General features: G+C 48.1%; 1 protein-coding gene across 1 annotated transcript in view; it reads left to right on the forward strand.

Moving 5' to 3' along the window:
- The window catches only part of LOC147669001 (disintegrin and metalloproteinase domain-containing protein 9-like), a gene marked incomplete at its 3' end in the record, with an annotated part of 870,311 nt that overhangs the window by 182,947 nt on the left and 660,255 nt on the right, over window positions 1–27,109 (forward strand). Inside the window, exon 9 of the mRNA XM_086948294.1 lies at window positions 11,727–11,851. Within this exon, the coding sequence (XP_086804420.1) occupies window positions 11,727–11,851 (125 nt within the window). The remainder of the gene's footprint in view (window positions 1–11,726; window positions 11,852–27,109) is intronic.

The raw sequence follows: 27,109 nt of genomic DNA on the forward strand, positions 1-27,109 counted from the left end.
AGTTTTGTGAACAGCGTTCCAGTAAAGGGGTATACCCATTAAAATCAATGGGACCTGGATGCAATACGATACAATAAGAGAGGGGTCCCAGTAAATAGTATTAAATCAAAACAAGACAGACATAAATAGACATAGATATACAAATAAACAAAAGTATCTACGTAGTTGGCACACAGTTGTTTAATCACAATGTGTATAGGGATACATTATATCATACAACTACTACATTTCTTATTGGAATAACATTAGTGCCCCAGGAAGTGAAAGAATAGGATAAAGTGAATGTGAGAGGAAGGTCTGTGCAAGGTTTTGACAAATAAACAATGATGCTCATTAGCTAAAGGTTTATAGATTAATCGTCGCTAGCTTCAACACAGAGCCAGCAAAACAAGAGAAAAACAACCAATGTTCAAAACACAGTTCGGCAACACCATGCTTCATGTGCGTTATACAAATATCCTAAATATGGGTTGGGCAAACTGGTAGGGGGATAGGTTGTCGACGTTTCGACCCCAAATGTAGCGTTAGGTATCCGTAAAACCTTATGGGGCGGAGCTTGCTCGAATCGGAGATGGCCGCTTAGCTCCCGGGCTCCGACGAGCCGGCAACATATCCTTAATTATCCTACGTTCCCTCAGCCACTGCCAACACGATTTCTGGCTGTTAGGGCTAGTTGGGAGGTCCTGCTGTCCGAGAGTGGAGACTGCCGGACGCACGCCCAAGAAGTTTTTATGTGGGGTTGGGGGTGGAGAAGGCCGCTGAGCACCGGCCTCACGCAGCTGGGCGCCGCGACAACGTGACTCTACGCGCGGCTTCGGCCGGCTGATGTAGTCGCGGCGGTCGCGACCACAAACATAAGCGGAGATTGAGGCCGGGGGCGCAGAAGCCACCCTGCTGTTCCGGAGGTGGGGGCCATTGGACCCGGTAAAGTGCGGTGGATGGCGCTTGGTGAATGCGAGCTGTTCTACGCCACGGGAAAGCAAGATGGCGGAGACCGTGTGTTTCACAGGGGGCAAATGAGGAGGCTGGTGAGTTCCCCAGTGCGCACGGATCATTGACCGGTTTATTCGGGGGGAAACTGTGGTGGCACCAGACTGGCTGCATCGGTGGCGTGCTGCGGGGCTGCCCCTTGCCCCACAGAGACCGGCACCAGATATAGGTCTGCCTCACAGCATCAGACCCCTTTACCGCTGGACGAGGTGACCACTTTAAGTGAGCTTGGTGACCTCTGCACTCGTACATTGAGGCATTGAATGGCATTTGAGTCTGTGGGTACCTGAAGCCGCCAACATACTGGAGATGACGGTGACGTGTGGGGGCATAACCTTGTGGTGCCAGCCCTCGTGGAGCATATAGAGAGAGTTGTCCATCGCAGATCGGCAGGGGGACGACAGCGCAGGACTGCCCCATAGGCACCTGGCACTGGATGGAGAACGGGAGCGGAGCATGGACATAATCTTGGCCCTTCAGTGATACACTGGGGCTGCGCTGTCTACAAGGTGAGAACTTGGGACTGGCTGGTGTCCTGCCCGGAGCTGTTTTATTAAGTCCTGGAGCTACCTATTGGGGCTTCCGCTGGCGGCCCTGAGCCCCTCGCATTGCGGTGTGCTCGCACGATTGTTTGGCCAGTTCCGGTGTGGGTAAGCCAGTTCTCCATTCCTGCAACACTGCTGAGTGTGCCTGACCGCCAATATGGGGAAGACAGATCGCAGGCAATCAAAACTGCCCTTCACACAGACGCGATCCATATCTCAAGAGGAAGGCGCGGGGAGTGAGAGCGAACGCGTCACATCGCCGGAAACAGAGCAGGACCTAAATAGTATGTTGAAGTCTATGGATAAAGGAAGGCATCACCTCCCTAGGGGTGAAAATTGACGCACTAACGTATAGAGTGGACAGAATGGCTGAGAGGCTTGACAAGCACGCTGAGCGTCTCGACATGTCGGAGAGAAGGATCACCGAGGTGGAAGAAGCGCAGACGACCATAGATAGGGACCACAAACAATTGGGCAAGATCCTACAGGTGCTCAAAGACAAGACGGAGGATTTGGAGGCCCGCTCTTGTTGCTCCAACGTTCGTATCCTTGGCCTGCCGGAGACTGCACAGATGGGCCGGATGGAGACATTGATTGAACGCATGCTGGTCTCCTTACTTGGAGCGGAAGTCTTCTCCAACATGTTCATTATTGAACGGGCGCACAGGGCGCTGGCCCCCCGCCCGAAGCCGGGTGCACCGCCGAGGCCGATCATAGCTAAGTTCCTCAACTACAGGGACAGGGACGCAGCCTTACGTGTGGCTAGGGAAAAACAGACACTGTCGTTTGAGGAATCGGACATTGCATTATACCCCGATTTCACTGCGAAGGTCCAGGAAGCGAGGAAACACTTTGTACCGATGATGCGCCAACTGCGCGAGCAGGGGCTGGACTATGCTATGCTCTACCCGGCTACATTGAAAGTTACCAGGAACGGCCAGACACATTTTTTTTACAGCACCCAAGACATTGCAGAAGGTGCTTAAAGACTGGGCGAAGGAGCAGTGGAAAACACCGGAACGAGATCTACTGGATGAGGCAGTGGGAGGCAGCCTGGAGGAACAGGATTGAGGGCCGTTCCATAAGGTGCTTTCCCACGATGGCTGCAAGGTTTGGGGGACACATGACTGCCGGCTAGCGGGCTGGTCGGGGCGGTGGACATTGTGATACCACTTGACTTTTTTGAAGGGTTCGTAGCCACCCCGCCCACACGTGGTAACACCTAGCTGGTTATTTCTTTCTTTTTGCATCTGGGGGGGCTCAAGAGTAGACTGTTATCGACCTAGTTAGGGGAGGTCCGCTGTGGGAGGGGAAGCTGGGGGATAGGGGGTTGGGCAGTTTTAGGTTTATGGCCATGAGGTGCGTGTCAAGATATTTTGTACAATATGTACAACACAACTGTTCACTGTGTGTAGGATAATGCATGACTTAGCTAGCTATGAGTGATATGCCCGAAGAAGTCTCTGGGAACACTGGGACAGGGAGCCTCAATGCTTTGACGTGCAATGTTCAGGGCCTTAACGGCCTTTGGAAAATTAGGAAGGTTTTAAATTACTTGGCTAGACACCGTGTGGACCTAGCTGTGCTACAGGAGACACACCTTTCAGAGAACAGCTCTAGGTTACAGTTTGGGAGGCTTAGAGGGCAGATCAATGCCGCTGCCTTTACGACCCATGCCCGTAGGGTTCTTACATGGGACAATCCTAGATCGGACTACTCCCTAAGTAAGGTGGCGGCTGACCCTGACGGCAGATTTGTTATATCTAAACTGGCTGGGAAGGTACTGGAGATGTTGGTAATTAATGTTTATGGACCTAACTAGGACAGCCCAGAGTTCTATGTGCAATTGGCTAGAGTTGTCCGGGAGACTCCCAGTCGGACTGTACTTTGGGGCGGGGACTTTAACATGGTCAGAAGCCCTGACTTGGACCGTTCTAGTGGCCCGGATAGACGCCCTGCAAAAGCTGCTAGAGAATTAGATAGGATACTTATCAGTGAGGACTTGGCGGATGTCTGGCGCAGTCTGCACCCAGCACAGGGAGGGTACACTACATTACTCTGCCTTTCATAACATACACACGCGCATTGATTATTGGCTGGCTCCGCCAGGGATGCTCTCTCTAGTTCGCAAGTGTCATGTACTGCCCCGCACCCTCTCCGATCACTCACCTATACTACTTTGCTTTTCGTTGCCACGGATGGCCCCTCCCCCATTTACATGGAGGTTTCCGCCGTACTCGCTGCTGGACCCGGTCTTCCGGAAGAGTTACACAAAGCAATTGAGACATACTTTAAAACTAATACAGGTACGGTGGACAGTTTTCAAACGGTTTGGGAGGCGTTTAAAGTCTATTTTAGAGGTGTTGCCATGAGTAAACATTCTGGAATTCTGCGCTCGATACGCCGGAGGCTCTCGGGCCTGGAGCGACAGCTGGCGGATTGTGAGGGCCGACTATTGACAGGGGATGCAGCAGACGCACTGGAGGAAATGAAGGGGCTGCTAGCAGAATATCAGGAAGAGGCGTGCACGGAGGTCAGACATCTGGGGAAGTACGCTCTAGCACGCACCTATGGGGAGCAAGATAGGCCGGGGAGGGTCCTGGCAAATATGGTAAAGCAAAAGAAGCTTAGAGTGACTATTTTGGCGGTCAAATCAAAGGAGGGGTCACTTATCACGGAGGAAGAGGAGATAGCGAAGCGGTTCCTAGAATACTACTCTGACTTATATGCGTCGCGTTCGACGTGTAGCGAGGAGGAGGTTATGGACTATTTGGAACATATTCAACTCCCATTCCTCACGAACACGCAACGGGAGTTCCTCATGCTTCCCATAGAGTTTGACGAGATACGTGAGGCACTGGGTGGGATGAAGACGGGCAGTGCGCCAGGCACGGATGGCTTAACAGTTGAGTTTTATAAAACGTATTTAGAACTCCTGATTCCGCACCTCTCTGCATTGTTTACGGACATGATTGAGCCTGGGCAGATGCCTAAATCGATGACAGAAGCGCTTATTGTTGCCATTCCCAAGCCCGATAAGCCTACTGATGAGTGCGGCACCTACCGGCCATTGTCCCTCCTCAACGTGGATACAAAAATATACGCTAAGGTCCTGGCGACCTGCCTAGCCATGCTGAAACCGGATTAGGTTGCTCCGGAACAAGCGGGGTTTGTTGCGGGCAGAAACCTCACCTATAATTTACAGATGGTATTTGGGGCTATCCAACATACGAGGCCGGATTCGATGGCGATGGCGGTCTTCTTGGATATGGAGAAAGCCTTCGAATCCGTGGAGTGGTCTTTCATGCGGGCAGTACTTGCGAGACTTGGGCTTGGCCCAAACTTCTTGCAGATGGTTTCAGTGCTATATAATGACCCGTCTGCCGCATCAGAATCGGTAGCAACGTCACCGAATCTATCAGGATTCGACGGGGCACACGGCAAGGATGCCCTCTGTCTCCCACACTGTACGCTTTGGTCGTGGAGCCGTTGGCATGCGCCATGCGCGAATATCACTCACACCGGGGACTTAACTTCCCCACATACAGCTAGTAATAACAACATATGCAGACCACACACTGCTTTACGTCCAGGAGCCGGAGACGAATGTAGCCCCGCTTTTACGTGAGGTGGTGCAGTTCGGTGCTCTCTCGGGATTGAAGGTGAACTGGGACAAGTCAATTGCGTTCCCTCTCACGGAAACCAGAGAGCAATTTGAGATGGAATACCCACTACGGTGGGCCACAGAACAGAGTCTGTATTGTACCTGGGGATACGCCTTCACACTGATGCTGAAACGGTATTCTGTGAGAACTACGGCAGGGCTATAGATAGATTGGAAGATAACGTTGAAAAATGGATCGGGTTGCCTCTCTCCCTCCTGGGAAGTATCTCGATAATGAAAATGATTGTATTGCCCAGGTTGCTGTTTTTGTTCACGAATATCCCGATGGTGCTACCTTTGTATTTTTTTCACGGCTCACGTCACTGATGATTAAACTGGCATGGGCCGGTAAACCGGCAAGAGTTCAGTAGAAAGTACTGGTCCTACCGTCCAGTTAGGCAACCTGGGCGCTCCGGACTTTGAATTATACTATTGTGTCGCGCAGGGGGCACACCTGCATCAGTGGGTCCTGTTAGGGAGAGTGCACCATATATTAAGCTGGCAAGACTCTTTGCCGCCCCATTACTACTGCCGGCGGCCACCTTTGACACAGCAGACAGACGCACGGGTTTGCTCGACTCGCTAAATTCACCCAGACATTCCTGGCATGCAATTTTGCAGTATCACGCTGGAGTGCTCCTATATGCACCGCTGATGCCTATTGAATGGATGGTATGGCTGGCCCCGTGCAGAGACCAAGGCGTTATAGCGGCCATGAAAGCCCTCGGTATATGTACAGCTGGAGATATGTTCGAGGCGGGACCCTAAAAACAGTGGGTGATCTCAATGCACAGGAGTTGCGACCTACTGTGCTGTAACGCTTTCAATTCCATAGAATCAGAGAGGCGTGGCGCGAACAACTTGGGGACGAACTGCAGGAACCCCCGGAACTCATAGAACTCACTTACGTCATTAAAACAGAAGAGCCGAAAAAATGGTATCCACTCTCTATAAGATGACTATGTCGGAGCGGGCAGCTGGATATAACAAGGCGCAACTACATTGGCAACGTGACTTGGATACACAAATCTCTGATGCAACATGGTATTACTATTGCTCCAACACAAGGTCCAATTCCCTTAACGGCAGACATAGGCTTGTGCATTTCAAGTTCATCAACAGAGTTTACCACACACCGGAAAGGCTACACAGGTTTGGGCTTCGTGACAATGCGACTTGTGATAGATGCAATGCACCAGACGCCGGGTTTATGCACCTTGCTTGGGAATGCCCGGGGGTACAGCTTTATTGGGGAATGGTGTTCCAAGAGCTGAGTAATGTCATACAGGGTGAGATAGTCCCATCCCCGCTTCTCGCACTGCTAGGCTATTCCAGGCCGTTACCTAAGGCGCAGCGGAGGATTGTAGACCTGGGGTTGCTCTTGGCGAAGAGACGGGTGGCGATGAGCTGGATGAGGGGCCACCTCCCCAGGACTGAGCAGTGGCTTAGTGATTTAACATACTGTTGCACGCAATCAGAAAACTACAGTGAACTCCTTCCCCCCAGAAGCAGGCCCAAGAACTTCTGGGGATTATTCTTTGACTACAGATGTAAACATGAAGCTGAGTCCACAAGGAGATCAGAAGAGACTGCCACGGGGGAGGAGGGGGACACGGAGGCGGGCTGAGCAGGCTACCCATCATAGACACTGAGCGCTATCATGTGACACGTATCACGGTATTGGGCTCGACTCTGGCTGGCTGGGTATTAGTATAGATTTTCTAAGGGCTTGGATCACAGGGACACGCTTTGCAGCGGTAAGAGGGCACCTCTGGTCTATTAAAGTTCTTTTTATAAAACGTGGTGTTTTTTATATTTGTTAGTGTATGATGCAAGCTTATACTCTAATTGTATGTTGTACTGCCTCATTTATATGCCGCCTGACCTATGGGTTGTGGGCTACACGGCTGTGTATGGTACTTCGTTATAGGCTCACTACTTCTGATGATGCTTGCTTGCATACTGATATAATGGAAATTGTATTTGTGTTCACCGCAATAAAATAAATAATTTTTTAAAAAAAGGTTTCCGTAAAACCTTAATCAGGACGGTGATGGTGTGGTCAACAGGATAGCCATGTCGTCAAAAGCAAAATCGACAGAAAGCCACTATCGGAGTCGGCGAAAATTGATGCAGAGGCTGCCAGCGTTGCCTTGGGGGTCCTGGAGGAATGCCGATGAATGAGCAATCAGACATGGCTATCCTGTTGACCCAATAATCACTGACCTACGTGGCAGCCGGCATTTGTGCCATGAACTTTACATTTAGGATCGGGACTCTGCCCTGATCCCTAATTACTTGTGATTCCCCCCGGATTGGAGCCGGATGGCCCAACCCTTGATTTCTCTTTCACGGTAACCGGGCCCCCCCAAGAACCCGTTTTAAGGTTTTACGGATACCTAACGATACATTTGGGGTTGAAACATCGACAACCTATCCCCCTACCAGCTTGCGCCACCCATATTGAGGATATTTGTATAACGCGCATGAAGCATGGTCTCGCCGAACTGTGTTTTCAACATTGGTTGTTTTTCTCTTGTTTTGCTGGCTCTATGTTGAAGCTAGCGCTGATTAATCTATAACCCTTTAGCTAACGAGCAGCATTGTTTATTTGTCAAAACCTTGCACGAACCTTCCTCTCACATTCACTGTATCCTATTCTTTCACTTCCTGGGGCACTAATGTTACTGGGACCCCTCTTTTATTGTAAAGTTTTGAGATCCAGCAGGCTCCGCTTAGTTCCCCTATGAGGTCATTGATGGTTGGGGTCAGGTGTCGTTCCCTTTTCGCGGTGTTTGGAATTAGCATGTCCACACAGATTCTGACCTCCCAAGGTTGCTTGGGTTTTCTGGCTACCACAATCGGGGACACCCACGGGGTGGGCCCATTCACCTTCTCGATAATCCCTTCTTCTTCAAGTTTGAGCAGTGCCTTTTCTTCCAGTGTCCTCAGATGAAATTTGACTCGCCTGTGTTGCAACGCCACTGGCTGTATGGAGGGGTCAATATGTAGGTGTATCTGCTTGCCTTTTAAAAACCCAATGCCACCAAATACTTTGGGGAACTCTTCCACGAAGTGATTCACTCCCTCTCAGTGAATTCCAAAAGCAAATGTGACTATACCTAGGGCCTCTGCTGATTTGCATTCTAACAAAATTCCATGCCCTTCCTCTGTGACATACACCAGTGCCTCGACCTTCTGGTGAACGTAGGATATCGTGGTTCGGAATCTCCCTTTTATAACCAGGGGTTTGGATTGTCCATATGCAAAAACTTTGATTTTGGTTGGTGTCAGCGGCGGAGCAGATGCCATGTTTTGATATGCTGTAGCTGACAAAATGTTAGGTAATTTGGTGCACAGGCTCTGACACCAGACACACGCGCCCACATTTTTATTAACAACAAGTACCCACGCTACACGGGCAAAACTATTTAGACCAGGTAAGCGGGGAGAACTAAAGGCTCGCCCCCGCGTAAGTGTGATCACATTAGTGCAACTCCAAAACAAGTATCGCGAGAGACGATACAACAATGCCCTCCTGCACTTCCCCCGTATGCGCAACATTCTCAATGCTTAGCAGTCTCCAATATCACTTTAAATAAGTGTACACGCAGGCAAGGGTTCTTGTTTACATGAGCTACATATCAATCAAGACTTGTATCGCGAGAAGGGAGCTGGTGCTAAAAACAGTGTGAAACATTGTCACAGTCTTTGCATGCTCCCTCATGCGCTGTCTGCAGCCAGGAGCACCGGGAATATCGGCATCCACTTGGCACATCCCCGAATGCCAAATGATGCTCCCTGCCCCAGCTCATCACAAAAAAATGGAGAACGCCTGAGGATGTAGCCCTACCACATTGCTGCTGGCTCAAGCAAGGTTGTGTAGGATAAACATTATACATTATTATTCGTACCTTACACATGCAGCGCTGTCCGAAAGACAGGAAACTAGTGGGGCCAGTGGGGTGGTGGTGGAGGGACGTATAAGGTGCAAGAAAAATAGAGGAGAGACTATTCCTTTGTTGCAAGCTGAAACAGGAAAAAGACTTGCAAAAAAGATTTGCCTTGAGGGCGGACCACCTCATAATCTAAAGTCTGGGATGGTGAGCAGTAATGAAGGTGTGATAATAATTGTCCTCTGCCCCCTCCACCTGATCATCAGCGAGCACAGCATCGTTGATCATGTCCATGCCAGCAATACTGTACTTTGCCTACACCAGAACGGCAGGCTCCTGAGACTGGCTGGCCTCCTTCGTATCGACGATGACCTACCATTTGCTCAAAGCCAACAGTTCTAAAGCACAGTTTTTGTTTTTCAATTACACATGCAACACTTGCCCTGTCACCGATGCTACTCCACTTATCCTTTTACATTTTATCAACCAAAGTATACGTTCTAAAAGCTGAGATGCAGCTTCCGACACATCTGTGACAGTACATGCCGATGTTAGATCACTGGGCAGCTGCCCCACAACTTTCTCTCCATGCGATGGATCCCTTCATCCTCAGACGACAAATCATTAGCAGCTGGGACTGACAGAAACCTCCAGCCCAGCTCCTCTAACCCTATCAATCCTAGATTAATAAAATACAAAAGTTCCTACTGTCGCATTGCCCAGCATGCCAGTGCTATCAGTAGTCACACCAACATGCACAGGACATGCTCGCCCATAACACCTGAGTGACCTTCAAAACTCTATGCCTCACATCAGATATATAGACAAGCTCCACCAATACATCAATTTTATAATAACACGCATTCACCTGGGTCTCACCCTCCACCCAGCTGTTGCAAACCCAAATGTCCAGGTCCCCAAAACAAACAGAAAGATGGATGACTCTTTGTAGTTCAGGGATTTATACTTTAGAAAGTGCTCCCTGTTAATAAACTCTGCAGGATAAATCCTGTCCTTCTAAAATGAAATCTAGAGGCACTTGTTCTAACACCGGCACCATTAGATCCTCAATAAGGACATGCCTAAATTAATTTCAATTTGTGGTGCATCTCTAGGAAAACCTATTCACTCACTCATAATGACACACCTAGCTAACCTTCCTTTAACTATTGCATACACTATCTCTAAATGCCCCATGTGGATCTCAAAACACTTCCTCATCCATCTTTAAACCCATTAATGACTATCCAAAATCGCCCCAGTCATATCTTAATGTCTGTTCTATCTCTAAAAACCTCTCCTCAAATATATCCACATTTCTTTCTGACCAGTTCCCTAGCAATTCAAACCCCATTCATAACTATCTGAAAAAAATGAACAAATCTCTCTGTTTACCCGTGGTATTTTTCCACCTATCCACCCCTGTAATGATGCGAGTCGGGCTTCCCCTCAACTATATGTAAACTCTTTAACCCTATATAGTAGGATAGACAACAATATGTAAACGGATGCTGCCTAGCTTTAAGTTCCTGATAGCAGTTGGCAGATTGCTAGGCAACCATTGCCAAAATACTCTCACGATTCTGGTAAACCTCTCCCCGACATCTTTAAAGATCTCCCTCACCATATGTAATCTTCCCAAAACTCTCTCAAACTCATGCACAACAAATTGTAGGCCTCTTCCCACTGGTAAGTACATTCCTTCCTCAGCCTATGTGTCCTCCTCCAGAAAATACAGGTAAACTGTTCCCCTGCCATTTGTAACTGTATCTGCCACCATCCCTGAAAGCCTGTTCAAACAATCTCTCCTAAGCTGAGTGTAAACTAATGTCAAATAAATATGAACTCCTCCTTAGCTATGTCAACACCTCCCAACTATGGTTCTCTTATTCCTCATTTTGACATGGACTACTCGGTATCGTATGTATTCACCTCATCTGTATCCTCGTAGTGTGGATATTTATCAGAGACAGCAAATACCTACCCCCATCGAGCTAAATTGTAATTAGGGCCTTGTGTGTAAACTATTCTCCAAAGATCAGTGACTGACTTCTACATAAAATACATACTGCCTGGTATCCATATGTTACCTCTTCAATAAAATGTAAACTCCTTCCAAGCTAAATAAAAATGCCTCTTCAACCATTTACAAACTCCTTGTGAAACTTCTTTAAACTCTTCTTCAACCGCATGCAAACATGTACCAAACACACATAAAATCTTTCCAGGCATTTATAAACAAATCGCCCACATCTGAAACCTCCTTCTCAATGGTATGTTACCTCTTACCCAACCCATTCATCCCTCAACTCGTTCTGGGCTGGAAGTCAATTCATATTCAACAACATGCAAACTCATCCACTGCCATCTGCAAAATCATGTCTAACTACCTGTTAACACAGTTACAACCATCTGTACATTTCTCCTCAAACGTACACATCCTCCTCTTCAATGATCTGTAGGCTCATCCACCACCAATATGTATATTTCATCAAACATCTGTAAGCGTCTCCTGAAGCTAATGTAAATACCCTCCAACAGCAACCTTCTTTTTTCTGAAGTTTTATCCTCAACCTTTATTGTCTAACTGGTGGTGATCTCCTCTAACTCAAATTGTGTTTATTCTCATAGTTCAGTAATGGCAGCGCACCAGTATGGCAAGCCATTGTTGTTGCTCATGAAATTGGACACAACCTCGGAATGTCGCACGATGATGGACGATGTGGAAGCCCATATATTATGAACAGCGCAGTCAAGTGAGTAGATTGTGGGGGGGGTTAAAGAAAACAACTTTCCATGGTAGATAGGTTCTAAATTATACGATTGGTTTGTCCATTATATGTGCATTACTGTGGATATCGGGACCACCAGAATGTGTATTGACAATAAGTTGACTGTTGATAACCAGCAGTGTATCCTGCTAGAAGTGTGCATGAGACCAGTGGTTTGGCTTGTGTTGTGGGAGCTCTTCCTCCTATGGCATTATGTAATTTGTGGAGGAAAGGGTTTTAGTTAATTTTAGCAATCTTCGTTCGGCTGCATTGATCATGTTATTACATTTCTAGCTACCTTTACTTTGAGAGACCTGAAATGCTGCCTGGTATTCAACTGATTTTAAATTGTGAAGACATAAACTCGTTTTCTGTTTCCACTAACTGTGTTTCAAATATTTTTATAAGCTTTTCTTTTATGTTTTTAGCATTTAACTCCTTTTGGATACAGGTATATTGATTTGTAATTCTATATGGGGCATGAGCCGGCATTCAACCCACTGTTGGAATTCCAAAACACATTAAACACAGGACTTCCTAGCAAGTATTTAAAATAACAAAGTGAAAAGGACTCAGGGCCTGATTATGATGTTGGGCGACTCAGGTCCGCTCAACATCGCGGCGGTCTCGGGACCGACCGACCTCAGGTTGGCGGTCCGACACCACCATTACAATGCGACCGCACATGCTGTTGTTTCTTACTCCCATTTCCCTATGGGAGCATGTGCTGCACCGTAAACCAGCTCTACAGCCATTGGTTGCTTTGGGTCAGCCCTACAGCCATTGGTTACTTTGGGACAGCCCTACAGCCATTGATTGCTTTGAGTCAGCCCCACTTAGCCTTTCTTTTGAGATAATGTTTGTCATGTCTTGTATGAGTCCAGAGGGTTATTTCTCTCTCAGCATCCAGCTGTTGATTATTGTCTGTTTTCGCCCCCTGGCAAGTACATCCATGCATGCATAGTTTTTTCCAGCACAGCTGTGGGGACTAATTGCTAAACAGATAAGCCATGATGGAAAGAAGTCCTCCGACTAAAAACAAGAGATTTCTAGATTAATTTGTTAAACTTACTGTTTTGTGTTAAACAACCATGTTTTAAAATGATTTGTTTTGGATGACAGCACCATGTTTATTATCAACATATTGCTAGGTTAATAATTCAAAATGTGAGGTTCATAATTAGTATAAGGAGCTTTATCCGACACTGTGTTTTTGAAGTTTCTCTGTGCATTGGAGATGGTCCCCTTCCTCCTTAGCACATTGGACCAGTCAATGAGAGGTTAAGAAGCCATGTGGCTTTTCATTTTCTTACAGTAAGTGGACTTTTTAGCAATGTCCTCTAGAGAACAAAGACCATAGGAACTCACAATAACCATAATCTTTTTCACCATTTCACTCGCTAAATAAAGTCTCAGATCTCTGCACCCTATTTATGTCCGCAATATTGTTTTAACAAAAGCAGCAAGGCATTCTGAATAAACAGCCCGATTGTCAGAATGAGTAATGGGTTGGGGTGGAATCAAGAACGTGGGCTGCTTAAATGTGGGAACGAATGTAGAGTTAATGCAAAGCATGGAAAAGGGAAACGTTTCTGAAATAGCAGCTTTGCAACTCGGCTGAAACTACCCTGTAAAGGCGTGGAGGAGACTCCTCTGCGCGATACTATGCTGTAGCCTCAACTCCCACCAACAGCACTTGAGAACTAGGACAATGGTGCAGGTCAACAGTGTAGTGGTACTACAACCCCTTCCAGTTAGAGACCACAATCAAGCGCCTAGAAAATATCTCCGAAGCATTAGGAAATATTATCTGTGAGTTCTGCATAGAGCGAGGATCATGAGTGGGAGGCTCCATCCTTGTGTGACCAGTTCGCCTGAACATCAAAGAGCGAACTATCTTGATGGATTCCTTTGAATCCTTTGTTATTCTTCATTTGTTATTCATTTAGACCTGCAACCAAGGTGTGTCCTCCATCCGAAAACACCATGTAGAACATGTTGGACTTGACGTTTTCAGTGGGTTTACCACCATTCACTGGAGATAAACCACTGAAAAAGTCACGTCCAACAGACTTTTTGCTTTTCGGCCTCCTGTTTTTGACCTTGTTTTTGTTGGATTTAGGACTCAGGGCACCACTGCTATTTAGTGCTAAAGTGCATATGCTCTCCAGATTAATTGTGTTATGATAAAAGGTTTTCCATGATTAGGATATTTGATTTATTTGTAAGTCCCCAGTACAGTGCACTGTGTGTGCCCAGGCCCTCTAAATCAAATGCTACTAAAGGGCCTGCAGCACTGGTTGTGCCACCCACCTACGTGGCCTTTCAAAGGTGGTGCAGACCTGCCACTGCAGTGTCTGCACGCAGTTTTTACAGCCATGTCGACCTGGCAAGTACACCCACTTGCCAGGCCCAAACCTTTGACAATCATCACACGTAGTTTTGTTTTCAAACTCAATAAAATATGTTTTCCTTTAGAAATGAATTATCCTTCATTAAGACAAATGGTGTGTTAACTCAACATCATATGAAATTACTCCTGATACTCAGAGGATTTCAGACCTCCCTGGGCCTTCATCTTTGGACCTGGGTCCTAAGGGGTTTCTGTATTTAGGATGAAATAATGCTAAGATTCGAGTCTGTTCATATTAATTTGGCTTCATGAGCTATGGTTTCCTTATGTGTTTTTGAAAGGCATGTTGCATCCATGCGGGCATGCACATAGTTATAGCTCATTTTAGAAATGTTGTCTCTCTCACAAATATGTGTGCAACCAACACCTGTGTAATCATGTCATATGAGTGGGTCCAAAAAGACCTGCAATTGTGCAGGCACTTCAAACAGTAGATTCCGTTGGTGTCCAAGTCCTCAGAGTACAGTGAATAATTGTGCTTCAGAGATGTGAGTGCCTGGTTACTCTGACAGTGTTAACAGGATAACACTCAGTAAGAGTTTATAGCTCTTCCCATGGGCTCTGCCTGGCTTCTGTTATGTCACTGTTCAACTGCAACTACTGGTGTTGGAGCCAAAGACTCCTAAAACCCTTGATGCACCATTTGGTGAGTGTAAATGTGGCAGGGAGAAAAGCTGAGTGGTATTGAGAGTCTGTGTGTGTGTCATTTACAGTGTTTAAAAAGCTTACATTCCTGCTGCTTCTCCTGTACCTGTTGTGCAATTGAGGAAGCTTGCTCTAATATTGTCTGTCAGGTGCCTATTGTGTATCTAATGTGCTGATAGAGCTTTTGCGTAAAGCATACATTTCGCTGTAAGAAAGTAAAACACGCACGTGTTGCCCTCGTTGTACTCATTGTGTATGTGGAAGAAGCTTGTATAGAAGCATGCGCTGCTGCTTATATCCTACTTCACTGCTTGACCTATTGTGTCTTTATTGGCACATGTACGTATTGTTGTCCATTGTGCCTTCATTCTATGTCTGGGAGGGGAGCTAGCATTGTTACTACTGTGTACTGCTCCCATCCTACTAGACCTTTTATGTGTTGCCGACTTATTCTGTGTGCCTGTAAAGCATGTACTAGTACTGCCTTGCTGTACATTTTCTGTATAGTTTAGTGAACCTTACATTGCTATTGCCCGTGATGTACTTGTTTTATGCGTGTGATAAGATTGCACTTCTACTGCCATACTGTACTATAACTGCCATCCTTGTACTGGCTACATCAGGGACGTTCACGTGGTTGAGGCTATTTAGTCCCTGTGGAGTTTACTATGCAAATCAATCTGTGAGTGTAAGGCATGCCGTACTACTGCCACTATGTCTGTGTATACAAGTGATGCATCTACTTAGACCGTGACTTACAGGTTTACAGTCTCCCCTCCATCTAAAGGTTGAAGCCTCACATTTGTATTACTCCTTCGTTACGTACATATAAGAGAAGGGGTCTCGTCCTCCCAGCCAAGTTTATCTGAATCTTGTAGAACCAGCGACAGCACGGTCATATGAAAGTTATAACATGAAATATCAAAACAGCATAATAACGGTAAACCATCTCACAAAGGTAACCGAGTGAGGTCCAGTTATAATGCCATATGTAATGTCTGAGTCCCATCTTTGTTCCGCAACAAGTGTGGACTTAAAGGGGTTAGGTGCCATCACTGGGTTCCCTAGACATAGTGCACTCACTCGTGCAATGGAGTTGGGGTCAATCACCCTTACAAACTGTGTGGTCCCCTCGCCCTCCCCCACAAATGCAACAGACTCAACTTCTTGGGTTAGGACGTAGCAAATGTTTCTCCACATGAAACAAGGTGGTATGAACCACTGTAAACAAATGACATTACGCAATAGAAAATATTGCAAAATACACAGCAAACCTGAACACGGCCTTGCACATAGCCTATTTACAGCCCCATTTTGGGGCAACATAGTAGAGAAAGACCAGGTGATAAACTTTCACATCAAACATTTCAGACATGTCCAGAGACCGCTTAGGTCATTGGTCCCTGCCGGAGCATCCCATGACTCTTGGTCATGTCCCAAATAATCTCCAGGGTACCGGAGGTAGGGCTAGAAGGGTAGGGCCACCAGCAGGTCAGCCTTCCTTCCAACCAGCCTTACCCCTCAAAGGCCTTTCCAGAAGGAGGTGGCCAACTGGGCAACTTAGTGCCCTCAAGCATTGGTGTAGTTATGCGGCTCTGATGGTCACTACCGAATCTATTATTCCACCCCGCCAAGATTTTCCTTTTTTCATCAACTGCCCCAAAGCTTGTTTGCCGGAAGGCCTCAAGTTCCGCATTTGACAGGTGAATGCTTTCTTCATGAAAGAATTCAAAATTACCCAGGTGTAGTAGCCCATGCCTAATGGTTCCTAATGGTGCCTATAGAACCCATCCTCAGAAGAGCTTTCACCGAATGGTTTAGCTTTTTCACTGACGTATTGATCCTCTCAGGGTTAGCATCGCCAGGCCTTCACTCCTCAAGGGATGACCTCAGAACCCAATACCAGCAGGGCGCCCGGGAGTAAATAGCATAGTTGTGCAAACATCAATATGAACCCTTCACATACTCACCTTCTCCCCATTGGGATCATGTCATTCCCCCTGACAGGAACAAGTAGAATATCTGGTTTAGGAAGCCTGCCAAGCTCAAGTGCCTCACTCAACTGCACCAGCAGGTGTCGTAGGTTAAGGCCGGCCACACCTAACCAGTGGTGCTCCTTTTCGGATCTCCTCTCCCAGACGGTGTCATGGAATCTTTTTGCTGTGCTTTTCATTACTGAATCCCTGAACCAACACACCTTGATGGTTTTCCCTGCAATGACACAAACGGAGGCTGCCATGTTCTGCCCTACAAAAAGCGGTGAGGGGATAGGGAGGGCAATTGGGGGACTTTACACACCCAACCTATGCCAAATGAGGTCGGACGTAGCGTTCAAAGCAACTGGATTTCAATCTTCCAATAGCCTTTATCCCCTCTGGTGATATTCCAGTTCGGATTGTGGCTGCCCCAATCCGAAAGGAGGGTGCAGTAAAACCTAATGTGGGCACCCCCAACTCTCCCAGGGCCTTCTGGCAAATCTGTGTAAACTGTGCCCGAGCCATGGGGGACCCATTTGCATACACCAGGAAATTTGGGTGAGACTCGCAGGTACTCTGGCCATAGAAAGTGGACAACCATTGCAGGAGGATGCCTAGCCTAGCTGCATCCATATTCCCTTACCCCGGCATCAGTTTTAGCTCTCATGACCAACAGGCTCAGCGAATGTAGACTCAGTATCACACCCTCTCGCTTAATCCCTGCCTTTGTGTCTGTCTGTGATCTAGCTACTAATTCTGAAATTCGGAATGCTCCGAAGAAGGCCAGGGAATAAGCAAAGCTGAAAAGCAGGATCTCAAAAGGGGAAGAACATACACTGGGTAAGACACCTAAAAGCTGGTATAGCCGGTCTACATCAATCGGTCCCCTGCTGTCCTGGCTGGAAGGCACTAGTCACTCCCACCCCTTAAGTGCCTTTTTCACTCTAAAGTCCTTGGTGGGGTCTGCCACCTCCCGTAGCCCAGCAAAGAAGGCAATTGCTAACAGCTGCTGCCTCACTGCTGCCACTGACTTTCCCGCCTCCCGTTGAACACCCAAAAAAGACAAAACACTGGCTGTTTGAAAGAGACACTCCTTTCTACACTCCGGCATGGAGGCTTGATATGTCCTCCATGCAACTTCATAAGCTCGCTTTGTTCCAGGCGCCAGTGCTGCTGTTATAAGCTCCGGGACAATGTGACACCAAGCTTCCATAGGTTCAGAGGGAAAGGTGACATCTCTTTGTCCACTTCTGGTACTTGCGTTCTGAAACCTGCCAACTCAGAACAAGAGAGGGCATCAGCTAGTGTATTTTCAACTCCTGCCACATGCTTTGCTGTGTAGTGCACATTCTCTGCGAAGCATACCTGAAGCGTAGATTTGAGAATGCGCAGGGCAAGTGGGACCTGCGTTCTTTGGTTGTCGATGGCAGACACAACAGACATGTTGTGTGACCAAAAAACGATTCTGCTGCTAGAGAGCTTAAACCTCCAAATATGCAATGCCACAATAATGGGAAAGAGCTCAAGGAATGTTAGGTTCCTGGTCAAGCCTCTCTCAACACAGTCCTCTGGCCAGTGCTGCATGTACCACTTGTTCCCCAGGATGGCTCCAAACCACAGGCTCCCAGCCACATCAGTGCGCAGGGCTAGTTCGGCATTACTCACTGATGTCTGTGGCCAAAACACTGAGCCATTAAAATCTTGCAGGAACTCTATCCAGATAAGCAGATCCTCTATAACCTCTCTTGAGAGGCGGGCGTGGTGATTCTTTGCTTTCAAGCCCGACATGGCCCTTGCGATGTTTCTGGAAAAGACCCGCCCCATGGGGATGATCCTGAGTGCAAAGTTAAGCTGCCCCATCACCCTCTGGAACTGATGGAGAGTCACCCTGGTAGTACTCAGGCAATCCAGTAAGGTTGACCGGAATTCCTCCACTTTATTCAGCGGTAGCCGGCATACTCCTGCCTCTGAATCAATCTCAATGCCTAGGAAGGTCAGCCTTGTACTGGGGCCCTCCATTTTTTTCTGCAGCTAGTGGGACCCCCACTACCTTTGCTAGTTCTTGGAAACCTTTCAGGGCACACCTGCAATCCTGGGACCCCGGTGGCCCCATGAAGACGAAGTTATCCAGGTAATAAACAATGTTATCAGACACCACCAGATCTCGAACCGCCCATTCCTAAACTAAAAGTTTCAAAATCTGCACACGCCACTGAATAGCCCATTGGCATGGACTTGTCAACGTAGTACTTGCCCTCAAATGTAAAACCCAGGAGGTGAAAGTCTAGTGGATGCATTGGCAACGGCCTGAATGCTGATTGGATGTCAGACTCTGCAATGAGGGCCCCTCTACCCAGTACTCGCAGCTTGCTAAGGGCCTCATCAAATGACGTGTACCAAACCGCACACATGCTGGCATCTAGCCCATCATTTACTGAATATCCAGAAGGAGAGAAAAGGTTGTGAATGAGAAATGTATTTTCCAAACTATTTCTAGGTACTAGACCCAGAGGGGAGCAGACTAGATTATCTAGTGGTGGCTTGAGAAAAGGACCAGCCACCCTACCTGCCGGCACCTCTTCAAACGTGTTCCTTGACTATATTGGGCTGCGCTAGGACAGACATTTGATTTTTTGGGGGTATTGGGTCGTATGAAATCCATCTCTGAAGCCACAATAAAAGGTAGGAGCCTCATGCACCTTGTTATATTTCCCCCAAAATGAGCCAGGACATGCAAATGGATGGGGGATACTGCTTTGGTTATTGAATGCAGCACCAAAATCTGATTATGGAGACTGTCTCCAAGGAGAGGCTTGTCTCCTGAAGACTTTGTCTGACTGTTCAGTCTGTGAGGATGGATGGGAGGAGAGGCTTTCTGTGGTGCTTTAGTTGGACTAATGAGGTTTAGCTGCCAGGTCCCTGGGCTTACCGAATTTCTTGAAGCATTTATCTTTGGGGTGCCCTTGCCCACCACAGAAGGAGCAAATGTACTTGAATTTACCCTAGCTGCATCGTGTGCGAATTCGAATTCTGCATGCCACAGATTAATTTCCTTCTGATCCCATGCAATTTCTTGTCGAAAAGCCTTCATCTGCCTAAAACTTCATATCGTACTGCATCCAAGCTGTCCCAGGGAAGCCAGAGGCCGCACTATGAATGAGGGAAATGTAACCCAGGATTTGTGGAGCCAAGGGGAGAAACTTTTCTGTAAGGTCGCTGCATAAATGTTGAAACCGGTCACACAATTCCTCAGTGATCTCTCAACCCACGGTTTCTTAGGACAAAAATATCCGTCTCTGCCTTGCTTCCCCTTCTCCTGCAGTACCCCTGCAGGATCAAAGATGTAACAAAACTCTCCCTTACAAGTTCTTTCTTTCGTTTCAACTGGTACATGCCAAGCTATGGACCCTTGTGGGCAGAATGTTGGATTAGCACTTCTGAAAACGACTCTTTGCAAATGCGAAATCTGGGCAGTATGTGGGACTGTTATTTCCCCTGCCTGCCCATATGCTGGAATCTGCTCTGCGCTCGCCGGCACTGGTACTATGTTGTTGGAAGGAGTCCCCAGAACTGCAACCCATCCACCCATCCCTGAGCATCTTGGCCATTACCCAGGCAACTGCCTGCGAAGCACTGGATGTACAATTTGGGCTGTCACACTTGACCCCGCAGTCCCCCCATACCATAGCTGCGGGGTTGACATTGCCCCTCACGCTGTCAGCAGGACTTGTACATACAAGCACAAGCTGCTGAGGGCCCAGAGAACGAACAGGCAGGGCCAGTACCTCTTGGGGCACTGCCAGCTTGTTTGTCACCCCCTGACCATGTACAACTTGCGGCGGTGCAAACTGACCCCCGAGGTCTCGCGGCTGAGCTGGTTGCTCCAGCCTCCCCTTGGTTGCCTTGGCAGGTTTGCTAGGCGACATAACAATAGTTTGCTGTCCTACCACCCCCACGTTGGTGTTGCTACCACTGCCCAGAGGAAAACCGAGACTTGGGTACCCACATTGCATCCCCCACCTAGGCTGGATGCTGGCAACTCACCCACTGTATTTGTTACTGCTATGCTTGGGGATGTTGCTGTTACCATCGCCTCTCCCGAGCCTGAAGGAGCCTCTCTGAACCTAGCTGGTGCCCTCTATTCCCACTTTGGTGGCTTCTCGGAGCTGTTTGCCCCTTCTGCTTCTCCTGGACCATCTTCAACTCTCATGAGGGCCCTGTCTATTCTGTGTCATTGCGCAGCGGCCCATAATTTCATGAACTGCGTCTGTGCCGTAGGGTCGACCCCATCTTGGACCTCTTGGGTTACCTTGGTCGGACCTTTATTTGCTGAGCGTGCTCGCTCAGGTGCCATCCAAAAATGGGAAGAGCCTTATTATTGATGGTACTGAGAGTGTTTACATGGTATTAGTCATGGTAGAGTAGCCTTTTGCTAACATTTGCGTGATTTGCAACCTTGCCCTGGAGGAGCCTGTGCCACCCAAGGCAGAGACATTACTGCTGAGCTATAGCTCCTTGGTTAATATAAAAATTCCCTTATAGCTGCTACTGCCCCTCACGGGGATCCACCCTGAGGCATGAATAATCATACCATGTCCGTGTTCTCCTGTTTGCACAAAGATAAAGTCCATCTATGCCCATCCTTGGCAGTGTGCCACTAAATTGCCCCCTTGCCCCTGTACACCCAAGAGGCCGTCTTCTTCGGCCCACCGCTGCGGAGGCTGCCTGCTCTGCGGAGGTCCCGAAGTCCTGCTCCAGGGATGTTCAGGGCTGCCTGTGCTTGCGGCGTGAGGAGGGAGCCGCACGGACTGCGCGGAGCCCTCCGCTATGGCGAATATCACCATCTTGGCGACCATCACTGGCAGGGGCGCATTGCGATCCCGGACGCCCGCCTGCACCGGCTACGGTGAGTGGGACTAGGGAGCAACCAAGGCCCAGGCAGCGGATGCGGGTTTGAGCCTTGCTTCTGGCCCCGGCCTGCTTGCTGCGGCGGACGTGGGGTGCGGCGCGGGTCTCCCTGGTGCCCATGCATATACTGCTGCCTGGATTGGAGGCCCTCCTGGGGCCCGCTGCCTTCTGCTGCCCTCGATGTTCCTGAGCGGCCTGGGGGGCAAAGAAGAGCTACATCCACAAGCTTGCAGAGCAGCTGATATTCTGACTGCAGGTTTCCGATACCCAGTTCCTATCACCCATTGACAGTTTCCTTGGGCCCGCTGCCTACCTACACCTCAGTGATCCCTAAGCAGCCCCCAGGCTTCGACAAAGAGCTGCATCTATATTATGTTATGTTATGTTATGTTATATAGTTGCTTGTAACGCGCACTGTTAGTCGAGACTGTCCCGGCGCGAGAGAAGATCCAGATGTCAGCTAAAATAAAAGCAGATGGTCTACAAGGCTTGCCTAAATCAGATGTTTTTTGAAATATGTGAGGTGTGTCGTATGCCTGAGAACGTCGGGAAGGTTGTTCCACAGCTGAGCAGCTCTGACCATCAAGGATTGTCCCCCTAGACGAACTCTCTTAAATCTGGGAATGTCTAAGGGTGGCAGATCGCAGTTGATGAGGAGGGTGGTAGAAAGAAAATCTGTCCCTTAGGTAGGATGGACACGGGCCATGTAAGGCTTTAAAAGCCAAAATCAGGATCTTAAAGCATACTCTTAGAGCGACTGGAAGCCAATGTAACTCTGAGAGCTGCTTGCGTACGCTGAGTCTCCTAGGAATGTCAAAAAGGAGCCTTACAGCCGCGTTCTGGACCACCTGCAATTTGTGAAGCAAAAAGTCAGGCGCGCCGATGTAGAGGGCGTTGGCGTAATCCAGACGCGAGAGAATAAGTGCTCTGGCCACTGTTTCTTTTGCCTCTTGGGGAAGAAGAGGGAAAAACCTCCGGAGAGTGGTTAGGGTCCCGAAACAAGTTCCCGCCAATCGCGTGATTTGTTCCCGGAAGCATAAGTCAGCTCCGAACCAGATCCCTAAGTTCTTTGCAACCCCACAGTCCCCGGTGGGGCAAGGCAATCCCCTAGGCCAAATGGATTCCTTAAAGGCCAAGGGAAAGTGGCCGTACAGAAGTATCTCTGACTTGTCCTCATTACACTTGAAACAGGCCCGGGCAATCCAGGCAAACACTGAGGACAGGCACTGCCGGACACTGTCTGTACAGAGGTTGTTCTTGTCCCAAGTGAAGAGAAGTTGGGTGTCGTCGGCGTAAGCCATTATTTTCGCACCCAAGCTCTCAGCCAAGCAGACAAGGGGGGTCAAATAAACATTAAAAAGCAGGGGACTCAAAGTCGACCCTTGTGGAACTCCTGTATCTACCCTGCTGTTCGATGAATGGTAGGGGGGTAGCCATACTTGTTGGGACCTGTCTGTGAGAAAAGATTTGACCCAGCTGAGGGCCGCGCCCGTGATGCCAATATCCTCCAGCCTAGAGAGAAGCTGGACGTGGGGAACCGTGTCAAACGCGGCAGAAAGGTCCAATAAAATTAGAGCCGCTCTGCCGCCCCCGTCCAGACATTCCCTAATGGCCTCAGTGACTTCCACGAGCGCGGTCTCAGGGCTAAATGAGGTACGGAACCCGGACTGGGCAGGATGTAGAGCCCCCGAAGATTCCACAAACTTCTCCAGCTGTCGAAAAGCAGCTTTTTCACAGACCTTGGCTAGAGCCGGGAGCAAGGAGATTGGCCTATAGTTAGAAATAATCAGAGGGTCCGCTGAAGGTTTTTTGATCAGTGGGAGAAGTTTTGCTTGTTCCCACTGGGGGGGGTACTATCACTGTTTGTAAAGACTCATTAACCAAGTCGGTTACTATAGGAGCAATAACTTCCGCCACACCACTCAAGACTCTAGCGGGGCAAGGGTCAGCAGGAGACGCGGACTTCAGAGCTTTTAGGATGGCCAAAACGTCCTTCTCTTCAACTTTTCTAAAAGAGCACATCACGTCTTTCGACTCTATGCAGTTGGATGAGATAGGAAGTTGGAGAGAATCAGCTTGGTCTCGGGCCCCCTGAGCAGATAGGGGGTAGCCTGAATCAATAGGTTTAAGACTCTCTTGAATTTTTTCTATGAAGTAAGTGGACAGTTTCTCACACCAGCCCTCAGATATAGGGGCCGACAGAGTTTCTGCCACTGGAGACGTAAAACTTTTAACAATAGAGAACATTTCTCTACTATTGTTTTTGGCCTTGTGAATCCTGTCTGCATAGTGATCTCCCTTAGCCTTCTTAATTGCAGCATAGTAGTCTTTTTGCACTGCTCGGAGTTCCGCCTTAGCTACTGGGCGGTACTCTCGCCTCCAGATTCTTTCCCGCTCCTTACAGCCTATTTTTAAGGTTTTAAGATGTTCTGTATACCAAGGAGAGGAAGGGGAGGCTTGAGGCTGTTTTGTACCTTTGGGCTGTGGTAGCAGGCTAACCGAGGATCTAATCCATGTCGAGAAATTCTCAACCGCTTCCTCTAGATTATCAGACTTGGCCAGAAGAGTATGGGTCAGGGTTACTGCTAAAGCTGGGATACTAATTTTTTGGGGAAAGGGGACCTGATGCTCTTTAGCTAAGGCGCAAGCCCTGTCCATCTCCCAAGAGAAGCCTACCAAGAAATGGTCCGACCACGTAACTGGGCGAGGGGTATCAGATGTGATATTAAAATTGGCATAGACAAGATCAAGGCAGTGTCCTCCAAGGTGAGTAATATCCTGACCCTGTTTCCTAAGATGAGCTGGGGCGCATAGTTCACCCAGATCCCTGACCCCCGAGGCTGTGGGAACATCCATATGGATATTAAAATCCCCCAAGAGCAGGAACCTGGGGAACCTCAACGCTCTCTGGGCGACTAGCTCCTCCAGAGATTTGATAAAGGAGCCCAAAGGACCCGGAGGACGGTAGATCAGCAGCCATGCACTGCCCTCCCCCTAGCTCAAGTCCTCCCTGCTCGGCTCTGCTTATATATATATATATATATATCAATACCGCCACCGCTGTAAGACGGATTGTGGGCGGTAGGGACACAAACACTAGCTTCGGACCCCTGGCTAGAACACAGTGCCTAGAGGCTGACGTCCTAATTCGTTCGATAGGGCCCACTGCGGCCTAACTGGGCCTACCATTCATCACTATACTCAGGGATCATTCACTGCCTTCAAGCTTTGAATGCCGGATAGGTCTTACACCGCCACCATAAGAGCCCTAGAAGACCAAGGCCAAAGAAGACGTCCAGCAAAACACCCAACAAGGTCTCAAACTGCTGACAACATGGCCCTGACTAAAGACTTTTTTCTGAGCATGTTTAGGGATTTTAAGACAAAACTTCGGAAGGTCCTCAGCCAAGACATCCAGTAACTGTTTATAATCATGTAACTTTTACTAAACTACCTACCACCTACCCCTCCCCGCTCTACTCCTCTCCACTTTCCTGCTACTGATTTCTGCCCTTACCTGTCCTGGCCCTAGTCCCCACCCTGTTTACCTGTGAATTTTCCTGCGTCATTTGAGAGCTAGCTATTCTGTTTGATGCCCTATGGAGCTACCTGGTTTAGCTATAGGGGAGAAAGGTCGGGGATTCCCTCCTTGGACGTCACATACCTAGTCGGTCTTTAGCCAGACTTCCTCTCGTCTCTCATGTTGTCTCTGCCCGCTTCCTCCCTCTAGTTATTATCTCTACTTCTCTCCTCTCTCAATGTATTGAGACTGAACTTTTCTGTCTGATGCCCGATGGAGCTACCTGGTTTAGCTATAGGGGAGATGGGCCGTGGACTCCCTCCTTGGTCGTCACCTACCCAGTCGGCCTTCAGACAGTTTGCATTTTGTCTCTCCTTGTTGTCTCTTCCCCTATCCTCCCTTTCTCACCTTCCGTGTCCCCTCCCTTCTACGCTCTATTTATTTTGCCATCCATGTTCCTTAAATTGTTTCTTATTGAGACCTAGCTATTTGGCCAAAGCCCGATGAAGCTACCTGATAGCTATAGAGGAGATGGGTTTTGGGACTCCCCCTCAACCGTCACCTACCCAACCGGTCTTTGGGCAGACTTTCCTTCGTCTTTCTGCCGTATCTCCCTTCCATCCTGTTTTTCTGCGAACCTCTTCCCTCGACACCTGAGACCGAACTACTTTGTCTGATGCCCGATGGAGCTACCTTGTTTAGCTATAGGGGAGACGGACCATGGATTCCCTCCTTGGTCGTCACCTACCCAGTCGGTCTTTAGACAGACTTCCTCTCATCTCTCCGGTTGTCTCTTTTCTTATCGTCACTTTCTCACCTCATCTACCCCCCACTTCTTTTCTCTCTCCTTTCTCTCCTCTCCTAAAGTATTGCTGACTGTTCGTTGTAAGGTATAATTGTTGATCTTTTTCTGTTATACTGTTGAACCACATTGTTGCACTTCCTTTTGTCCCTCCGGCGGTCTCCTCCCGCATCCTCCCTCTTTCTATGTCTCTCCTTCTCCCTTCTCTCAATGTATTGAGACTGAACCTTTTTTTGTCTGATGCTTGATGGAGCTACCTGGTTTAGCTATAGGTGCGATGGGCCGTGGATTCTCTCCTTGGTCTTCACCTTACCCTTTCGGTCCTTAGACAGATCTCTTTTCGTCTCTCCATATTGTCTCTTCCCCTATTCTCCCTTTCTCACCTCCACTAACTCTCTCTCTCTCCTTTTTACCCTCTCCTAATCGTATTGCCTATTCTTTTTTTGGGATTTATTGTGAAATTGTTGAACTTTTTCTGTTACATTGTTGATTCTCATGTAAAGCGCTCTGATACGTCCTCCGGGTCTAGCCAGCGCTATATAAAACTCTTTAAATAAATAAATACAAATAAAAAGTACCACTTACGTGACATTGGAGCCCAGCCAACCTGGACCAGGACCCCTGTCCCTAGCTGAAGTTTATCCTAGCCTCCATGAGCTTGCCACCTTACCTCAGGAAATGGTTCTTGCACCTCACAAATGATTTCCGTCGAGCAGATTAGCTGTTAAACGATTTATACTAAAATGAACAATGAACAGTTAGTAGCTAATCATAGTATTGGTGTTCCTTACTGGTTGTGGCCACTAGATGAAGCCAACGTTCCACTTTCCTACGCAAATGCTACCCCAGTTTCAAATGCAACTCAGAGTAAATATTGAGGCATTCCAGGCAAGAGATTGCCCTAAATTAACACCTCGCTTTTCTTACCGAAACAGCCTCGCAAAGCAAAGACATTGCTCACTACCTTAATTTATTTACC

The sequence above is a fragment of the Lissotriton vulgaris genome, unplaced genomic scaffold (genome assembly GCF_964263255.1).
Source record: "Lissotriton vulgaris unplaced genomic scaffold, aLisVul1.2 SCAFFOLD_840, whole genome shotgun sequence".
Lineage (NCBI taxonomy): Eukaryota > Metazoa > Chordata > Amphibia > Caudata > Salamandridae > Lissotriton > Lissotriton vulgaris.